Here is a 15054-nt window from a genome sequence, read left to right on the forward strand (position 1 = left end):
CCAACAACAGAGTGAGTGAGGAGCTAGAAGTGGGAGCCTATGACAGAAATAGGGCAGGGTGGGGTGAGTCAGGCCACATAGAGCCTTGAGACCCAGTGGAAGGAACCTGGGTTTCTTTACAAGTGAGACACAGAGGATTGCAAAATAGACATAAGGAATTTATTTAAACTATATTTACATATTAGATATGTGACTCAGTATTCAAGACTAAAAGAGCAAAGCTATCAGCATGGAAAGTTAGGAAGCTGGAGCACAGACCCAGGATGCTGGCTGGACCAGCAGTCTCCTTTGACAGAGTGAGAGGGGTCAGATTACAGATCTGTTTACAAGCCAGTGTCAGGGCTGCAGCAATGGCTCAGTGGGTAAAGCAGTTGCTATGCAAGCATGAGGACCTGTGCTCTGATCCACAGCATCCTCACAGATGCCTGCTGGGCATGGCTACAGGCTTGCAATCCCATGGCTCAGGAGGAGGAAACAGCTGGAGGACTAACTAAAGTAGCCAAATCCATAAGCTCTCAGGTCACACACATGCAGACAATGCGATTCCACATGCTCATGAACATACACACACCACACACCTACAGAAAAAAGGATGTTAAGAGGAATGAAATCCAGATTTGAGATTAAGAAGAGTCCAAAGTAAAAAAAAAAAAGTGTTTAGGCCTGCTAGAAACTTCCTGAAATGAAGTCTGAGGTCTGAAAGGTTACAGGGAGGAGAGGAAGTGCAGAGATCCAAAGGACAAATCTGGAAAATTCAGCTTAGCATGAATTCTAATTGATCTTAATAATAAAAACCTGGAGTCAAATATTAGAGGATAAAAACTGAAAGATCAGCGAAGCAAAGCAGCAAGCCACTAGAGTTCTTACCTCTATGACTCTCAGACCAAAGAAAGGCAAGATCTTGTCTCTATGGATCCTCAGACTAAATCCCTGCTCCTGTCTCCTCATACCTTTTATTCCTGTCTCTGTCCAGCCATATCCCTTCCTGTTTCCACCTCCCTAGTGCAGGGATTAAAGGTGTGAGACTCCCAAGTACTGGGATAAAAGCTGTGAGTCATCACTGGCTCTCTCAGTTTCTCTTCTAGACTGGATCAATTTTCACGTAGACCACGGTAGCCTTGAACTCACAAAGATCAATCTCCCTCTGTCTCCTGAATACTGGGATAAAAGGTTTGTGCCACCACTACCTGACCTCTATGGCGAACTGGTGGTTAGCTTCATACTCTGATCTTCAGGCAAGCTTTATTTGTTAAATCACAAACAGAATATCACCATAAACAAGGACTTTTTGCTGAACTGGGACTTGGCAAAACTGGAATACACTGCAATAGTAGATAAATGAAGTAAGGCTGAGACATGAGTTCTGAACTCAGGAGGCGTGGCCTCTGCAGGCCTGAATGAAGCTCTCAGGCCTGACTCCTCCAGCCCAGGCATCTGAAGAGACTTCACATCAGGAAATGAGCTAGATAATGTTCAACCTTTGCTCCCAGGGTTCAGAGGAAGACCAGCTGTGCAGACTCTCTAATGCCTTACTTCCTGGAGGAGCCAGAGTCTCTTTCACTTTCAAACAACAGGTTTCCTAGCTGAGCAGCCTCATCGAGGGAAACACACATTAGTGGCCCCTTAGAAGAGCTGGGTGAGTAGTAGGACCAGCAGAGTCCACCAAATCATTTGTGTTTAATAAATTCTGGCCTGACTGCACTAAGATATACTTTGGCAGACATGGGGGAACCTGAAAGCCAGGACCCAGGGTCTAGCCCTTCTCGGAGAGTCTGCAGGCCAGCTCTGGGGTGAGGTTGCTTGATTCACCTGTGTGCTTCATGTGTCTGCTTCTGTCATAGCCTATCCTTCACCCTCCTCTCTCTGGTCTGACATGAACCTGCAGGATTAAGGGTTACCTTTTAAACGGAAAGCCTGGGGAGAAGAAATAGAGAAGACAAAAGCAGCATCTCGAGCCAGAAGGTATTACATAATCAGATTTATTAAGCTAAACAAGTTTATTAAGAAGTACAGTGGGGAGTTGGGGGTGGGGGGCAGAAAGCCAAGGTCAGCAGAGAACTTAGTCAGAAAATGTACAAAGAACATAGGACACCTCAAACACATTGATGACGACAGCCCAGGGGGAAGAGACAGATCCCCAGAAGCTACAACTTCAATTCCTCCAAGGCACTGGCTCCAGTCTCAGACAGGTCTCACCAAGTCCATTCCTGAACAAGGACACAGAAATAAAGTTACATTTTTTCCTTTTGTCGGGACCTCTGGGAAAGTCTTTGGGTGACTAAGCCACCACACTGTCCTTGTGGCTCTTTGGTTATCTCTGGGTAATTTATTCTTCCAGCTTAGTTGGTTTCGCATTGTTCCTCCTTGTGGTGCCCAGGGACAGGAGACTTTTAAATTTCTTCATAGAGCCTAGCCTGAACTCTGATTAAACTCTTGAGTCCCCCTCTGTGCTGAATCTCCCCTCCTCACCCACTGTCACAATAATGGCTGAAGGATTAGTCATTAGTGGGACACTAGAAAAGGAGGAGGATGAGGAGCACAGAGCAGTGAGTGCCCTGCACCCTCCATCCCTGCACCCTCCATCCCTGCACCCTCCATCCCTGCACCCTCCATCCCTGCACCCTCCATCCCTGTATCCTCCATCCCTGTATCCTCCATCCCTGCACACTCCATCCCTGCACCCTCCATCCCTGTCTTCCTATTCTCTCAGCTCCAGTCCCTGTAATCCCAACACTCCTTTCCTCCATCCCCAACCCTTCTCCCTTGATTTCCATCCCCTAATCCTCCAGCTGTCATGCTCCATGTCCTGCATCCTTCCATCCTCTTGCTTTCCCATCCCCACATTTCCCCATCCTCCATTCTCCAGATGCCCCAGTCTCCATCACTTTTCATGGCTAGCCTGGGCCAAGTCTTTGCTGCTGTGGTTCTCCAAAGTTAGAGACCTAGGTCTGTCTGCTGGTGGTGGTGAGAACTGTGCCCTCCTCCAGGGACAGCGCTGCTTCTGCACCAACAAACCCAAGCTGGTCAAGAGGGCCCAAGACTTAACTTAAAAACAAACAAATATTCAGTGACAGTCATCTTCTGGTTCTCTCCCACTCTGGCTCTTCCCCTTGATCTCTCCATTACTTCTTATCCTCATTCTTTCATTTTTACCCTGCATTTTGCAAGTTTCAAGCAAGTTCCTTCTAAATCAAATAATTGTCATCACTAGGTCCACATTAGGACAATGGCTACCCTGGCTTGGAGCTTACTGGGTCCCCTGTCTTTGGTCTCGTCTTACCCACTATAGCTCTGTCTGTTAACTGTGTTCACAGGTTTCTCCAGGAGTGAATGACAGCGGTCACAGGATCCACTGCAGCAGATCAAGTCAAAACTCTTTTCCTGCTACATGAAGTCATCCTAAATTCTGCCCCCTTAAACTGTAGGGACAGTTCCTAGCCCCACCTCCATCATTCCCCTCCCACAGAAAACAGTCAATGAGAGATAAACCTTCCTGCACTTCTTTTTTTCTGTCTCCAGGGTCTGGAATGAAGGGTTAAACTTTAAAGAAGAAGCCTTAGACAAGCTGTGAAACCCCTGTCTCGGCCTAATGATAAGCCTCCCTGCCTGACGGGAAAGATAACACAGTAAGAACGTTTGCTGGCATCATTCAGGAAACTGTGGAGAACATACCCACTGGTAAACTTTCCTCCCTGGGTTTCTTTTCTGCCCAATAAGACCCAAGTCCCTGCACCTGGCCACAGTCTCCATCCCCAAGAGGGACCGGAGTCCTTCAGTTGCTCTGATCAGAGGACCATCTGTCCCTGTAGAGGTTTCTGCGCTCTTTCTTTTATTTCCTGCTCTCCTCTCTCAGTTCCAATCAAACACCTTTTTCCAGAGCCGAAATGTCCGGCAGAGACAAGAATCCACAGGTCTCCTCATTGGAGCAACAACAGAAGGGAGACGTGAAGCAGGACCAGTTGGAGCTGGGCCGCCTCATGGAACGTGAGAGATCTCCCCAAACAGGAGTATTTGTGCCACAGTCAGCACGTATCACACTGAGACATCAGCATAAGGACCATCAGATGAGAATCCATCCTCAGGGACCCTTTTCTCTGTCAGAGGACTTAATGCTAAGTAAGTACACCAAGGACCCCAGGCCACCACTGCTATGACTCCTTCATCACCACTGAGCACTCCTGCCAGAGTTTCTGTGGGCAGGCTAACCTCCTGTCAAAAGACCCAGGTCCAGGATAGGCTGGTATTGGAAGGCTTATAAAAGCCTTAAATGAAACCTAAAGCCACACCCCCTTGTACACCTGCTTTCTCATGCCCCTAGGTGGTGCTTGCAGCCCCTGGGAAGGAGCACTCAGGAGCTATAGTGGGGAGAGGCCGACATTCAAAGGGGCATTGAGACGGGTGAACACACGGTTCAAGCCAACTCCCAAAAGGGGTGCTTGGTGACACTGATGTTACAAAGCCAGACCTTGGATCTAGGCAGAGGCAGATTCCAGTCCTGGCTCTACATCAATGAGCAAGTCACTTTATAGCCCTCTGCCTCCAGGTCTTCACCTGGGAAATGGGAGAGCAGACTTTTGTCTCCTTGGGCTGTGGCAGTAAAGTAATAATCCACACTGAATATTAAACAGTCTGAAATTCAATAAATGTTCAATAATTGTAAGTACAATCCCATGTAATTGCTGCTACTGTTATTGTTATAATTTACAACCCTGTGGGACAAAATCTCAGAGCCCCACATGAGGAAGCTGAGGCCCAGAGAAGAAAAGAGACTCAGTGTAGGTTTGTGAACTTCATGATCCCACTGCAGAACCATTTCTCAGCACCACTTGTGAGAGGGTCATTCTCCTCCATGAGACTATGGGGAAGGGTGGAGGGTAAGTAGGTAGGACCAACCTTTGCTCCTTTGGCTCGTACCTTTGCTGCTCTGACAAACACACAACTACTTTTCTCCTTCCTACAGGACATTCTTCCTCGGTTGTTAGCCCCACAAGCTTTGCTAACTTTGGGTCCCCTAACCTGCCTCACTTCCTGGAATCACAGAGATTAAGCCATGAATCTTGGAGACACGATGAAATGTCAAAAAGGAAACTTGTAAATCCTGATGAATCTGGATTCAGATGCAAACGTAAGCTGAACTGAGGGCTATGGATGGGACTTCAACTCCACATCAATCATTTCTCTTCACAGATGAGACTCCAACTCTATGGGAACGTTGGATGAAGGACTTAAATGGAAGGGTAGAGGAGCTATGGCAGAATTCTAAGAGTCACGGGTTAGAAATGACCCTTCCGGGATCTGGAGTGCTGAAGTTGCATTGACAGATGGGGAAACTGGAACCCTGTGGGTCAGCAGTGAGCCTATCCGATTGACACCCAGAATTCAGCTAAGAATCTGAGTAGGCACTGAAATCCCAGAGGTCACGAAGGTCTTGAAATTCCAAGCAGGTCTCTTCCTTTGAGATGAAGCCTGTGAAAAGGGTATGCTCCTGCCTCAATTTCAGCCAGTTTCTTCTACTGACCCCCTTATTTCAGTCTCACTTATGCAGGCCACACCCTTGCTTCTTCCCCTTCTCAGGCATCAAAGTAGACACCTCTCTCCAGTGCACAGGGACTAGAGAAAGAGAATTTAATTTGGTCAAACTCACAGCACATAGAGACAGATGCTGAGCCTGAGAAATGACTTCCTCCTTTATCCTGTTGCTGCTCTGTGAATATCCTGCCCACACCTAACCCTTGTTTCTCCTTTCAAAGTCCATTGTTACCCAACCCCGCATTAAGCTTTGCAAATGTTGACCATAAAGTCAAACTCAATTACCCTCAGTAGTCGCCCATATTTCACTTCCTGGGTGACATGGAGCAAGTCTCTCTATCCATCTGTATCCAGTCATCACAGTTTGTTCCACTGCCACCTCTACAACAAGTCCAGATCTTACATCTTCATGCTCCACACAAGCCCCCTGCACATGGACTTTGGGAAGACTCCACTGATGGTATTGTAGCAGTGGTTAAACTGTTTCCACACGGGCTCCTCTTATTCTTCCACCAACATTTTTCTCTCTTGCCTTTTCCCTCACTGTTCTCAGCTGCCCAGTTATTCCATTTACAGCAATTCCACTGCATCTCGAACTTCAGTGCTCAAGTTGTTGGCTATGAAACTGTGCCTGAGAGTAAAGATGCCCACCCACCTTAGGATGCCACTTAGTAACTGTCAGCTATTATTTGAAATATGGACCTCAGTCCTAGGACGTCCGTCAGAATCTCTCTGCCTTCTGTACACTATTTCCACCTAGAAGTTTTATGCAAAAAAAACTAAGAAAAATGATATGGATTAAAACTAATATTATTAACTATGCACAGACATATTCTTGTAATCCCAGAACTGGGGAAACAGAGACAGGAGGAACCTGAGCTCAAGATACCTTGAGCTACATAGTGAGATCCTATTAAAGGTTAGTGCCTTGGAGGTATTAGTTGCTTGGCATGTTTTTGGAACAAAACGTCTGAAAAAAGCAATTTTAAAAAGAAAGGGTTCATTTGGTTCACAGATTGAGAATTCAGTACATTTTAGCAGGAAAGCCAGAGCTGCAAGAGACTGAAACAGCTGCTCACATTGTGTTTAGTCAGAAAGCAGAGAGATGAATGCTGGTGCTCAGCCCAGTTTCTCCTTTTATTCAGTCCAGGACGCTAGCCCTTGGAATGTTGCCACCTACAATAAAGGTGGCACCTCAGTTAGCCTAACCTATTGCTCACAAGTGTTACCAGGGACTTGTCAGCTGGATGATTCGACATCCTATGATATTGATGATGTTAGCCATTAACCTATCTCACAGGACCATTGTAAGAGTTCAGAATTTGTGTCTGAAGCATAGTGGGAATTGAAGAAGTAGTTGATTCTTCCCTGTTGTTTCTCACTAGTAGAGCCCTAAACAAACTTTCACTAAGCTTATCCAGCCACACCCCAAACCATGAGTTTCCAGGTCAAGAGTCACCCAATCTTCCAACATCAGAGGGTGTGTCTGAGAACTGGGAACCTCCTTCTAACTCATGGCGCAGTAATTAAGAATCTCCTGGGATGCAGTGGCTACTAGTGGAACATCTAAATTCTCTGCTCAGGTGAGATGAGCTTCTTAAGGTGACACAAAGTCATGACTCAATCCCCTGGGCAAAGTGCCAGCATAGCACCCAGGACCCGATGAACCCTAGAGAGCAGCCTAGGAGATCCTATTTCCTAGAGTCCCAATGTTGGGTTCAGCACTGCTCTCATGAGGCACTTGGAATTAAGGACAGTGTGCTCTCAGGCACAAGAACACAACTGGCTTTCTGGGCAGAGAACTGACAGACTGGAGAATCCATTACCACATTATTCCTTATCACTGGCTTTCCCAAGTGATCAAGTGGTCATAAGATGTTTGTTGAGCACCCACCTGATTTCAGTCCTAGTACCCAGGGCTTCACTTGTATCTCACTTGTACTTAAACTTTATGACACTCTTGAGAGAGAAGCTGCTAATGTCCCACATAGGCCATAATGAGAGGAAGGGCTTAGAGATATGAAGTCTCACAGTTGAAGAACTGTATTCAGCCTTCACTGTCATGATTCACACTCCTCTCTCCCTCACTCTGACATCAGGGCAATGAGGACAGTCACACCAATGTCAGAAAAGTACAGCTCTGGGTGCTAAGAGCCTAACCTCAAGAAATACTGCTTTTCTGTGCTAGGAGATGCCACCTTTGAAACCTGAGCTAAACTCTCACAAAAGCATTCCTTACACTTATAGAATTTAGGGCTCTACAATATAGTTCAGGCTTAAAGATCATCAACTGACTTAATCAGTCCCACTACTTCCCATTCAAAATGGAAATGGAAGAAGAAAAATAAGAAGAACTTGAAGCATCTATAGACACATAGAAATGCAATAGCATCCATGCAACACAGCAACCTTAGGAACGACAATAGTAAGTGTGAAGCCATGAGGACTACAAAGTTGCTGTACCTGAAGAGCTCATAGATTAGAGGACCCTGGCAGGCAGAGCAATGGCTTAGGAAACCCAGGTTCTGCTTTTTCCCATTTTCAGAAGAATTTTTTTTGATGGCCCCACCATGCTCCCTCTCAAATTCATGGCCTCTTTTGCTATAATTGTTACTCTCTCTCTCTCTCTCTCTCTCTCTCTCTCTCTCTCTCTCTCTCTCTCTCTCTGTCTCTCTCTCTCACACACACACACACACACACACACGTGTGTGTAAATATTCAAATAAATATTTAAACAGAACTTCTGAGTTTATGTAGTGTTGCTTGTATGTATATGATTATAGGGCTTCTCGAACCTACTTAATACTGGATAACCATTAGGAGATCATCCCTGGGGAAGACTAATGCTCCTCTCAGCAGTCATTAAGTGACCACAGCTTTTATCCAGGGATAGGGCCCCATGAGGTACCTCATTCACAATGGCATGTCAACTGTTGTCATTGGTCATGTCTTCTTTAAGCAGCCATAGTGTTGAGATTTCATGGGTGCAACTTCACTGCCATATCTTTAGACACACTCCTACAGCAGACTTTCTAGTTTTTTGGCTCTTAAATCCTTCCATTCTTCCTTCCTTCTTCTTCTTCTTCTTCTTCTTCTTCTTCTTCTTCTTCTTCTTCTTCTTCTTCTTCTTCTTCTTCTTCTTCTTCTTCTTCTTCTTCTTCCTCCTCCTCCTCCTCTTCCTCCTCTTCTCCTCCTCCTCTTCCTCCTCTTCCTTATTCTTCTTTACCTCCTTCTCCTGCTTCTTCTCTTTTTCTTCTTCTTTCACCATGTTCCCTGTGCATTAGGCGTAAGGGTTGTGTTGTTGATGTATTGATTGAAGATGTCTATCTCACCAATCAACTTAACCAGATGTGACATTATATAATGATCTCCATCTGCTTAAAAAAAGCTGATTGATGATGGGGAAGAACTACACTCATCTGTGGGTATAAGCACAAGTCTTCAGAATGCAGTGAGGGATTGCAATGGTTTAGTAAATTGACAGTAGCAGCATCTCCTCTAAGATCCATGACCTCACTAGCCATGCGTGGTTGGTTAGGTCTATAGTACAAGGCATTATTTCCTGTTGAGTGACTTTTAAGTCCAGTTAGGAAACTATTGGCTACCACCAAGATATAAGTGCCACCACTGTACATTTGGAGATACATTGTCATGCTGATTGTTGTAGTTCATCGGTCTCACAAATAGGTATGTGTCTCTGTTAGGGTTACTAGTACTGTGATGAAACACCATGACCATGGAAACTTCTTTGGGAGCTGCTATTCAACTTATACTTCCACATCTCAATTCATCCTCAAAGGAAGTCAGGATAAGAACTCAAGCAGGACTGTGACCTGAAATTAAGAGCTGATACCAAAGCCATAGAGTTGTGCTCACTGGCTTGCTCCTCTTAACTTGCTCAGCCTGATTTCTTATAGAACCCAGGATACTAACCCAGGCATGGCACCATATGTAATGTGCTGGAAACTCCCCAATCAATCACTAACTAAGAAAATGTTCAACAGGCTTGCCCACAACCATATCTTTTAGAGGCATTTTCTCAACTGAGGCTCCCTCCTCTCTGATGACTCTACCTTTTGTAAAATTAATATAAAACCAACCAATACAGTAAAACTATTGGTTGCTTTCCACCCTTGGCAATTCACATGGTTTCTTTCAGAACTAAGAAAGTTAGTCATCAGAGAAAAGGCTTCTGGATCACATAGACCTTTAATCCTCCAAATCCTGTGTCAAAGTGTGAGTTGATTTCAGCAATAATGACTTTCCTTCTAATTCTAAGGGGCAAACAAGGGCAACAGCAATAGCCTTTATTATTTTGGGAGACCCCTGTACTCCCTTTATTAACAACTCAAAAGAAGGTTTCTCATGCCTGTCACTAGAGGTTGTAGTAGACAGTCTGTGGCTTTGGGTTAAGCAATATTGTCCCAAAAAGAATATCTTCATTAATGTGTGTAACCACATGTGTGTTCATATTTATATGTATACACATATACTTAGTAGTACTATATGTAATTTAAGTACATATTGTAGTAAAAGGAGCGGCGGGCTGTATCCCGCCATCCAGCTAGCTTAACCCCCAAAATAACCACATGGAAATTGAATTAATTTAAACACTGCCTGGTCCATTAGTTCTAACCTCTTATTGACTAACTCTTATATATTCATTTAACTCATCTCCATTAACGTGTATCACCACTTGACTGTGGCTTACCGGCATGAGTCTAATCAACGTCTGTCTTGGAGAGGAGAGCCATGGCATCTGCCATAATTCCCTTCTTCCCAGCATTCTGTTCTGTCTACTCCACCCACTTAAGGACTGCCGTATCAAAACACCAAGGCAGTTTTCTTTATTCAGCCAATGAAAGCAACACATAGAAAGAAGACCCTCCTACACCAACATATAAAACCATGTAATTCCCTAAATGATGTTCTTAGTGCTCTTTATCCTTTCTCCCTCTACTTCAATACTATCCTCCCTCCTCCTATCCAACTAAAGCCCCCACACTTCATTTTCCCTCTTCACCGAACTTTATCATTCTATTCCCCTCTCTAGAGCTCCTTTCCACCTCATGGTCCCTCTTTTCCTCCTGGTTTCTGCAGTGACTCCAGGTTGCATAATAACATCTGAAGATTTGGAGCTAAGAACCACAAGTAAAAGAGAGAGCAAGAACATGAGTGTGTCTTCCGAGGTCTGGCTTACCATACTTAATATAATATTTTCTAGTTATTGATTCACTTGCCATTTTTTTAAAAATTTCATCTATAGCACTGTAACAAATCTTGGAATCTGAAAGTTAATCCCTCCAGCATTGGTTTACTCAGGATTCCTCTTGCTATCCGGGGTCTTTTGTGGCTCCTTATAAATTTTAGGATTTTTTTCCTATTTCTGTGAAGAATATTGTGGTGAAGGGGATGTGGTAGCACACATCTGTAATCCCAGTACTCAGGGGGCAGAGGCTGGCAGATCTCTGATAGTTCAGTGCCAGCTTGATCTGCATAGTGACCTTCTAGACAGCCAGAGCTATATAGAAAGATTCTGTCTAAATAAAAAGAAGACATACTGTGGTGGGTGCAGAGACTAAAAAAGTTGCTCTGTGGTTAAAGGCACTTATTACTCTTGTGGAGCACCCAGGTGTAGTTCCCAGCACTCATGCAGTGACTCACAGCCATCTGTAATTCAAGTCCCAGACTCAATATTCTCTTCTGACCTCAATGGATTCCAGGTACAAACTTGATACACATTCATACATTCGGGCAAAAGACACATATATACAGTAGTGCACCACAGCCATCTGAGCTCTATGGGCCACCAAACAGTTAGTGAACCAGGAAAGGGGCTGGAATTATTTTTTAAAACATAACAAACAAACATAGATTCACAGACAGAGACACGGGTCTTCCTTGAGTTTCCCAAGAATGCCCCCTTTATTGTGTCCAGGGGTAGCTTATATAGGGATCTTTCACTGATAGCCACGCCCCTGCCAACCCACCAGAAACCACTTCCCTGCCATTAGGAACTCCTGAGGTCACATGCTCAGAGCAGCTGCAAACATTATAAGTTGTTTACCAGAAATCCAGGAAATCCAGGATCTGGGGATTCACAGCTCCCAACAATATATGAAATAAAATAATCTTTATTAAGAAGGAAAAAAATGTTTCAAAATTTTTAACAGATGCTGTGGGCATTTTGATGGTAATTGCATTGAATCTGTGAATCTCTTTTGGTAAAGCAACATTCTGCCCATATACAAGTATGGGAGTTTCTTCCATTTTCTAGTGTCTTCCTCAATCTGTTCAGTGATATGAAGTTTCACTGTAGAAGTCTTTCACCTCTTAGTTATGCTTATTCCTAAATATTTTATTTTACTTGAGGTTATTGTAATTGAGAAAGTATCCATGATCTCTTTCTCATGTAATTGTTGACAGTTGATAGAAAGTCTACCACGTTTAATTAAATTAATTTTGTTGAAATCTTTTTTTGCTTGCCACTTTGATGCAATTGGTTATCATTTAAGAAAGTATTCTGATAGAAGTCTTTAAATCTCTTATGTATAATGTCATATCATGTGTAAGCAGAGGTAATTTGACTTTTTGAGTTAATCCATCTAATTTTCTTCTCATGCCCTATTGCTTCAGTGAGTGCTTTGAACACTATAATCAAAACAGATGAGAGAGGGCAGGTGCTGGACTAGTGACTCAGCAGTTGAGAGCACCAGCAGTTCTTCCAGAAGACGTGGGTTCAATTCTCAGCACCCACATGGCAGCTCATAACTGTCTGCAAGTCCAGTTCCAAGGGATCTAACAACCTCTTCTGACCTTTGAGGGCACTGTACACACATGGTGTACAAACATCCATCCAGGAAAACACCCATACTCATAGAATAAAACAATAAAATAAAAAATTTAAGGAGTGGGAATAGTAGACAGCCCTATCTCACTCATGATTTTAAATGGATTACTTTGAGGTCTTTCTCCATTTAGGAAACTGTTGGCTGTGTGTTTGTTATATAGAGTATTCATTAAGTTGAGGTTTGGATCTTCTGGTTCTATTTTCTCTACAACTTTTCTCATGAAGGAATTTTGGGTTTTATCAAAGTCTTTCCCTGCATAATTGTTGACAGTTGATAGAAATGCTAATAAATTTCATTAGATTGATTTTGTTAAATTTTTTTTAGTCTGACACTTTGATGCAATTGGTTATCATTTAAGGAAGTATTCTAATAGAATTCTTTAAATCTCCTATGTATAATGTCATATCACGTGTTATAACTCAGATAATCATATAATTTTTTCTTTAAGCCCATTTATATGATTTACTATTTTAATGAGTTTATATTGTCGTAGTGTTTCTATTACTGTGAAGAGACACCATGACCATGGCAACTTCTATAAAGGAAAATATTTAATTAGGGCTAGATTACAGTTTCAGAAGTTTATTCCGCTATCATCATGGAAGAAAATGACCTCATGCAGTCAGACATGGTGCTGAAGAAAGAGATGGAGCTGAGAGTTCTACATCTAGATCTACAGGCAGTAGTAGGAGTCTGTGTCTATATGGACATATCTTGAGCATGGCGGACCTTAAAGCCCACCCCCACAGCAACACACTTCCTTCAATAAGGCCACACTTATTCCAACAAAGCCACACCTCCCAATTGTGCCACTCCCTATTGGGGCATTTTTCTTTCAAGAACCATAGATATGGGTTGAACTAACCTGCTTCTAAGTAGAAAACCAATTTATTATAGTGGATGATCTTTTTTACATGTGATTCTATTCAGGTTATAAGTATTTCATTAAGGATTTTTTTCATCTGTGTTCATCAGTGAAATTGACATGTAGTTTTTGACTGATTTCTGTTTGTTTTATTGTGTGTACCAGTGTGTGTGTGTGTTTATCTGGATTTGGTATTGGAGTTATACTGGCTTCATAGAAGGAGTTTGGAAGTGTTCCTCTTTTTGTGGAAATGGTTTTTTTTTTTGTTTGTTAGATTGGTTAGTTGGTTGGTTGGTTGGTTGATTTTGAATAACTTTAGAAAGATTGTAGATCTTGTTTGGAAATCGGTAGAATTCTGCTGTAAATCCTTCTCTACAAGGCTGATTTTGGTCAGAAGTCATTTTATCACTGTCTCAATCTCCATATTTGTTATTTGTCTGTTTACCTTGTTGATCCCTTCTTGTTTAACTTTGGAGCTTGAATGAATCCAGAATTTTGTGCATTTCTTTTAGATTTTCCAACTCAAAAGAGTAAAGGACTTGTAAACTTTTTCCTTGTACCATTCTGAATCTCTTTGAGTCTGTTGAAATGTTCCCCCTTTCATTTCTGATTCTGTACATTTGGTCCTCTTTCTTTTATCTTTTGGTTAGTCTGGTCAAGTGTCAATCAATCTTCTTTATGATCTCAAAGAATTCAGATGCATTGATTCATGTTTCTTTGTTTCACTGTCTTCTGCCTGGTTTTGTTTGTTTGTTTGTTTTTTATTTCTTGCTGTCTTCTAGGTTTGTCCTTGGTTTGTTTTTGTTGGTCAAATCTTGAGTCTCTTCATTAAGTCATTTATCTGTGTTCTTTCTGATGATTAATGTAGGTACTCTGACCTATAAACTTCTCTTATAGAGTTCCTTTTAACTCATCCTAAGCTTTTGTTCTTTTGTATTGTTGTTATTTTCCTTTTCTTACAGAATTTTTCTTATTTCTTTCTTGATCTCTTATTTGATTTATTCATTATTAAATAATGAGTAATCTCCATGAGTTTGTGCATTTACTATGGATTTGTTTACTGTTGATTTTAACTATTATTTCATAATGGTGAGACAAGATACACTGAAATATTTCAAATTTTATGAATTGGTTAAGATTTGCTTTGTGAATAAGAGGAGAGGAGGGAGTGGGAACTGAGATTGATATGTAAAATCAAAATAAAAACTAGTTTGGCTTCTTTTTTTAAAAAAGAAAAGAAAAGAAATTATTTTAAAAAATGAATGTAATTTATAATTAAGAAATACAGATTAATTGAGAGTTACCTATAGTAATCAAACTTTTAGTCAAGTTAGTTAGGTTTTCTGATTTCCATATTTCAGTTGGATAGATAATCTTCAACCATTCAAAGACAAAAAGAATATTTAAGTGGCCTTTAAAACATTTTAAGAACTTAAACTTTTCTCAATAGTGAGACATGTCTGCTTCTGGCAACACCAATTACTTCAGAGAGGTTGATGGGCATTGAAGAAACTCATTATGGAATATAGCTTTAATGTGACAAGGCTAACCACTTTTGTAAGAAGTTGTTCTTGCCCGGACTCCTTGATAGCATGCTGTACGAATTTGACACACAAAACCCACAGAAAAGTGACTGCTGAATTTTCCGAAAGAGGGGATGGTCCTTAAGGGTTCTTGCTTCCAAAAGAGGGGATGATCCTTAAGGGTTCTAGCTTTACAGAAAGAACTGCCAGACATTTTGCAGGACACAGAGGAAAGCAAGTGACAAACTTTGCCAGTACAAGGCCGAATAGATCTTTGAATTTCCTG

General features: G+C 42.3%; 1 protein-coding gene across 7 annotated transcripts in view; it reads left to right on the plus strand.

The window, feature by feature from the left end:
• Nucleotides 1-1497: 1497 nt before the first annotated feature.
• The window catches only part of LOC125409513 (NACHT, LRR and PYD domains-containing protein 1a-like), a 57856-nt gene continuing 44299 nt past the window's right edge, over nucleotides 1498-15054 (plus strand). For 4 of the 7 annotated variants that reach the window (XM_087910367.1, XM_087910373.1, XM_087910372.1 and 1 more), the window contains exons 1-4: nucleotides 1498-1636; nucleotides 3520-3678; nucleotides 3878-4116; nucleotides 4961-5125. In XM_087910367.1, coding sequence (XP_087766493.1) covers nucleotides 3885-4116; nucleotides 4961-5125 — 397 coding nt within the window. In that variant the 5' untranslated portion in view covers nucleotides 1498-1636; nucleotides 3520-3678; nucleotides 3878-3884. Of the gene's footprint in view, nucleotides 1637-3314; nucleotides 3422-3519; nucleotides 3679-3877; nucleotides 4117-4960; nucleotides 5126-15054 lie in introns of all 7 variants that reach the window. The other 3 variants (XM_087910368.1, XM_087910369.1, XM_087910370.1) reach the window with 3 other exon arrangements.

This window comes from Myodes glareolus, chromosome 9 (assembly GCF_982192425.1).
Source record: "Myodes glareolus chromosome 9, mMyoGla1.1, whole genome shotgun sequence".
Taxonomy (NCBI): Eukaryota; Metazoa; Chordata; class Mammalia; order Rodentia; family Cricetidae; genus Myodes; species Myodes glareolus.